At 38.7% G+C, this 6,088-nt stretch overlaps 1 protein-coding gene across 1 annotated transcript; it reads left to right on the plus strand.

The window, feature by feature from the left end:
- Window positions 1-3,087: 3,087 nt before the first annotated feature.
- Window positions 3,088-5,884, plus strand: LOC117254105 (tripartite motif-containing protein 16-like). The gene has a single exon (XM_033622112.2). The coding sequence runs from the start codon at window positions 3,236-3,238 to the stop codon at window positions 4,904-4,906; it is 1,671 nt and encodes a 556-aa protein (XP_033478003.2). The 5' UTR covers window positions 3,088-3,235; the 3' UTR covers window positions 4,907-5,884.
- The last annotated feature ends 204 nt before the right edge of the window (window positions 5,885-6,088 follow it).

Here is a 6,088-nt window from a genome sequence, read left to right on the forward strand (position 1 = left end):
AGTTTGTTGAATCACGTTTTGCTCCTTCACACACTTTCCTTAAATGACACTTTTGTGTTGTGAGTGATGATTGATGAATGTGAGGTGGGGAAAATGATGAAGTATGGTTTTGTTTTCATCATGTTACGATTGCTTTAATCAAACCACATTTACAATGAATCAAATAACTTGATAATTCCTCACTTTATTTTGTTGTTTTCATCACCTCCATTTTGATCCATCAGTTTTTGTCACGTCCACTCCTCATAACGTGTTGCAGAGCAGTAAAAAGAAACTCAAGGTTAAAGGTCAAGAACAAAATAAAAGCAGGTGAAAGTATTTTTTAAATGTTATCCTTGACCTCCTCTGTTCAGGGATGTAGCACCACATATTGGATCCTTTGCATAAGCAGTCTGTGTGGGCCCCGCACCTTTCCCCTCTTGATCCATCTCTCTCTCACACACCTTTTGAATACTTTTCTTATTAAGTCAGTTTGCTTTCTTTCCCTTTCCTTTCTTCCTTTCTTCCTTACTTCCTTTCTCTTGCTTGGGGAAAGACCATGGACTGTCTATGGTCTATGGTCTGTCTATATCTTTGGGTTTTGTGGACTCAAGTTCGGCATTTCAGCCGTGGCCATCTTGGTTTTTGGAGCCAGAAGTGACCATATTTGGAGGAGAGGGTGGAGCTGTATGGAGTTAGATTTGTGTCTTTATTACATGCGAGAAAATAAATGATATGAGAGAAGAAAAAAAAATGTTTGAGAGAAAAAAATATTTGAGAGAAAAAGTTTTCACACTGATAGCAAAAAATAATAATATTTGAGACTAAAAAAAGTTTTGAGATTTAAAAAATGATTTCAAGAAAAAAAAACTGTCTCTCAAAAAACTTTTTCTTACTTTTTCTTACTTACTGGTCGATTCACTGTCATAGATGCACTGCATTATTTGGGAGCGGATATGCATACGTTAACATTATGCATAGAACCGTAGTAAAGTAACGTTAATGCGTTAATGGGATAACCTGGTTTACAGTAGGCTAGCTAGCTAGATGTAAAGTTAATGCTAGCTGGCTAGTGCAGTTAATAACACAATCTTGGTAAAATAACGTTAGGTGAGAAAAGCGATTCATTATAGGAATGATTTTGATAACCAACTTGCTCAGCTAGCTACCCATCGAGTTCTGTGTGTCATCATCTTACCCAAACAATGGAGTCTCCGCTCCCAAATAACGCAGTGCATCTATGACAGTGAATTGACCATGATGAATGAATGATTCAGTTGAATTCAACTCCCAAGATGATCCTCATCCAGCTGTCAATTCGATTGAGACTGGCCAATAGGAACGTGGCCCCGCCCATGACATTATTTTCACAGTGAAAGCAAAATTCTGACACGAGAGCAAAGACTTAGGTTTTGAAAGAGAGAAGAAAAATGTTTTGAGAGAAACTTTTTTTTGAGAGAGAAAATGTTTTCACACTGATAGCAAAAACATAATATTTGAGAGTAAAAAATGTTTTTTTTCTCGGAAATCATTTTTTAAATCTCAAATTATTATTTTTTTATATTCTATTACAAATTACTTTCTCTCAAAACTTTTTTTAGTCTAAAATATTATTTTTTTTTTTGCTATCAGTGTGAAACCTTTTTCTCTCAAATATTATTTTTTCTCTCAAACATTTTTGTTCTCTCATATTTATTTTCTCGCATATAATAAAGACACAAATCTAACTCCATACAGCTGTGGACTGTAGCGACGCCTCGCAGACAATCTGTCACTCAAAGTGGCCCCGCCCATAACCCTCTGAAACCTGAGCAAACTGGCTTTATTTCTTTAAACAACGCGTGAAAAAGGCAACTAAAGAAGAAATGACCCAAAAATTTATTGAACGTTAAAAACAAGAAAATATGAAAAATACAACAACCTGGAAAGAGCGCTTAAAAATTATAATAATTCTGTAACATCATTTTAAAATGTAATAATCATAACAATAATTACAAGTGTAGATTTTCCCGAGCTTTAAAAAAATAAACCTAATTTTTTTTTTTACTTTTTTTTGTCATTGAAAAATCTTCTCACCAAGTTTCTCATTGTCTTTTTTTCATGTTTTCTCACCACTGAGCTCAGGGTTCAAAGGGTTAAATATGTGTAACTTTGGGCCTTAAAAAATGTTACGTTAAAATTCACCCCGTGTACAGTTGTCACGAGTGTAGAAATGAACTATAAAGACCAAAACTGTTTTTGTAGCAGGCTGTAAACATGTTTACTAAACATTATTACTTGGGGCAAATTAAAAAAAAACAAAAAACTATATCATTACGTCTAAACATATACATGAATGAAAATATCCATTATAAAAATAATGATAAATCTTGCAATTAGCCTGTCGATGTTTTACCAATTGTGCTTATTTAAATGTTGTTGCTCATCGTCCTCCTTTTATTTTGAAATCCCTGACCGGAACCTGTATTGTTTCCTGTTTTCAGTTTAACAGCTGATGGTGAAGATAAGAAAGAAACCTTTTTATATTCACCTGTACAAACATGTCACAAACTAAAGTGCAGAACCAAATAATCTGGTGCATTCAGGTCCTGTGGGGATTCAGAGCTGCACCAAGTGACTAATTTGAATCAGCTGTTTAAATGTATTTATCATCAAAATACATCTTTTACTCAAAATGACTTTCTGAATTGAATCTGTTTTCTCTCAAACATAACTTAAAGACTTTCATCTGCTAATAGTTTAATTGTTGGAGTTTCATTACCTTTACAGCAGTGATTAAATTCTGTGTCTCATATTTACTGTTTTAGAATTATTGTAAACAATCATGAGTTTGATGAAACTTCATTACGGGACAGTTTAGAAAACTGTGGAGCCGTCTCCAAACCCTCTGATTCTTAGAAGAGTTTACCTCCTAAAAGATGAAGTGATCAGTGTTTTTAAATGAGAAATGAGCTCTGTTGTAAACAAGTGTTAAACACACAGTATCTCTGTCAAACTGCTCCTCTTCCTGGAATGACTCAGAGCTTGATGAGCCCTCCCTCCTCTTCCTGCTCTCACACACACAGCCAGCTCCACTCTGTCCACACATTTCCTTGTTCCCTCCCCTTCAGATCTACAGTGTGCAACCAACACGGTGGTGACGTCACAGAGCTGACAGGCTCCATTCACTGCAGGAACGCATGATGTTTAGATCAGAGCTCAAACTACTTTCACTTCTCAGAGAGTGAAACTCACACAGTCACTGCCACGAGGTGAAATGGCGCAGCGAGGAGTTGAGCTGGACCGAGAAACCTTGTCTTGTTCCATCTGTCTGGATCTACTGAAGGATCCGGGGACTCTTCCCTGTGGACACAGCTACTGCATCAACTGTATTCAAAGCTTCTGGGATGGAGAGGATGAGAAGAGAATCTACAGCTGCCCTCAGTGTAGGCAGAGCTTCACACCGAGGCCTGTCCTGAGGAAAAACACCATGTTAGCAGATTTAGTGGAGCAACTGAAGAAGACTGGACTCCAAGCTGCTCCTGCTGATCACTGCTATGCTGGAGCTGAAGATGTGGCCTGTGATGTCTGCACTGGGAGGAAACTGAAAGCCTTCAAGTCCTGTCTGCAGTGTGTGGCCTCTTACTGTGAGAAACACCTCCAGCCTCATCGTGACTCGGCTACATTCAAGAAACACAAGCTGGTGGAGCCCTCCAAGAAGCTGCAGGAGAACATCTGCTCTCGTCATGATGAGGTGATGAAGATGTTCTGCCGCACTGATCAGCAGTGTATCTGTTATCTCTGCTCTGTGGATGAACATAAAGGCCACGACACAGTGTCAGCTGCAGCAGAAAGGACTGAGAGGCAGAGAGAGCTGGAGGGGAGTCGACAAAACATCCAGCAGAGAATCCAGGACACAGAGAAAGATGTGAAGCTGCTCCAACAGGAGGTGGAGGCTATCAGTCGCTCTGCTGATAAAGCAGTGGAGCACAGTGAGAAGATCTTCACTGAGCTGATCCGTCTCATGGAGAAAAGACGCTCTGATGTGAAGCAGCAGCTCAGATGGCAGCAGGAAACTGAAGTGAGTCGAGTCAAAGAGCTTCAGGAGAAGCTGGAGCAGGAGATCACTGAGCTGAAGAGGAAAGACGCTGAGCTGGAGCAGCTCTCACACACAGAGGATCACACCCAGTTTCTACACAACTACCCCTCACTGTCAGCACTCAGTGAAGCCACACACTCATCCAGCATCAACATCCGTCCTCGCCGCTACTTTGAGGACGTGACAGCGGCTGTGTCAGGAGTCAGAGATAAACTACAGGACGCTCTGAGGGACACATGGACAAACGTCTCACTGACAGTGACTGAAGTGGATGTTTTACTGCCACAACCAGAACCCAAGACCAGAGCTGAGTTCTTCAGATATTCACGTCACATCACACTGGATCCAAACACAGCAAACAAATATCTGTTATTATCTGAGGGGAACAGGAAAGTGACACGAATGAGTGAACAACAGTCTTATTCTAAACACCCAGACAGATTCACTGACTGGTGTCAGGTCCTGAGTAGAGAGAGTCTGACTGGACGTTGTTACTGGGAGGTGGAGTGGAGTGGGAGAGGAGGAGTTTCTGTAGCAGTCGCATACAAGAATATCAGCAGAGCAGGGGGTGAATGTGGATTTGGACGAAATTACAAATCTTGGTCATTAGATTGTGTCAATAACAGTTATTACTTTTATCACAACAAAGTCCAAACTCCCGTCTCAGGTCCTCGGTCCTCCAGAGTAGGAGTGTACCTGGATCACAGTGCAGGTATTCTGTCCTTCTACAGCGTCTCTGAAACCATGACTCTCCTCCACAGAGTCCAGACCACATTCACTCAGCCTCTCTATGCTGGACTTTGTCTTTATTATCCTGGAGACACTGCAGAGTTGTGTGAACTGAAATAGTCAGAAGTCATTTAAGGGTTAAACTCTGTCTTTAGTCTCCATGTTTGTTGCTGACAGCTGATTGTTGTGGCGTTTCTTCACTGCACACAGATCAGCTGTCAGTCAAACATTGTGGGCGGGACTTTGACATCTTCTCCTGAGTTGTTGTGTAAATGTTTGAGTTTCTTTAGGTGCACTCTAAAATATGATTCATGGGGTCAGTGGGTAACGCTTCAAATACACAAGTTTGTCAGCAGAAACAAATGAAGTTTGTTTCATTAACGTGTTTTAGTCAGCTGACAACTTATTTTAACAAGTTCAAAAATGGTTTTGACATTTTTGAGTAGGATGGAATTAAAATAAATCAGTTAGAACATCTTAAATAAAATAATTTGACCACTAAATATCATTGCAACGCTATTTTTTAAAATTAATTGTATTACCTACGTTTTTCTGCATCATATTTTCTTTAATTTTACCTTTTTTTATATATATATTACATTTACCCTGTGACGTTTTCATGTCATATTTCGTATGTTTTCTGTCTTTGTCTCAATGTCACATGTTGTAAGTGCTGATTTCTCATTTGTCAAATAATATAATAAATAAGGTAAAGGCAGACATATTAATAACTGCAGCAACAAATGATGATTTGAGAAGTTTTTTTTATTTTATCTTCAATTTTAAAGGAAAATTTGATATTCAAGTGATGACTTTAACAATAATTAATTAAATTTTTGAGCTTGACAGTTGTTGTTTTTTTACCCTCAATTTAAAATCAATAAATGCACAAGGGGGGAAACTGAACTGAGGCTTCATTTGAAAGCAGGAAACAAAGTTCAAAGTGCTGCTGGTCGTCCTGGAATCAGCGCTCCCTCCTCTTCCTGCTCTCACACAACTAAATGCATTGTTATACGAGTGTTTTGATTTATTTTAATCACATTTATGAGTTATTGGCTTTATCTGTATTTTCTGTGGCTAATAAAAAAATTCCTGGGATTTTTTTCATTGACGTATTGCTTCTTTTCTGCCGTTATGTTTCTTTTGCGATGCTTTATTTTATCCCACAGACTTAAGTTTAGTAAATCTCTTTTTGTTGTTTTGTAGAACAGGATTTGTGCTGCAGTATTACACTGTAGTATTTGTCCTGTTTAATAAGTTGTTTGCCGTCTGAAGCTGTGAATAAATGCAGCTTTGTTTCAG

This window comes from Epinephelus lanceolatus, chromosome 6 (assembly GCF_041903045.1).
Source record: "Epinephelus lanceolatus isolate andai-2023 chromosome 6, ASM4190304v1, whole genome shotgun sequence".
Taxonomy (NCBI): Eukaryota; Metazoa; Chordata; class Actinopteri; order Perciformes; family Serranidae; genus Epinephelus; species Epinephelus lanceolatus.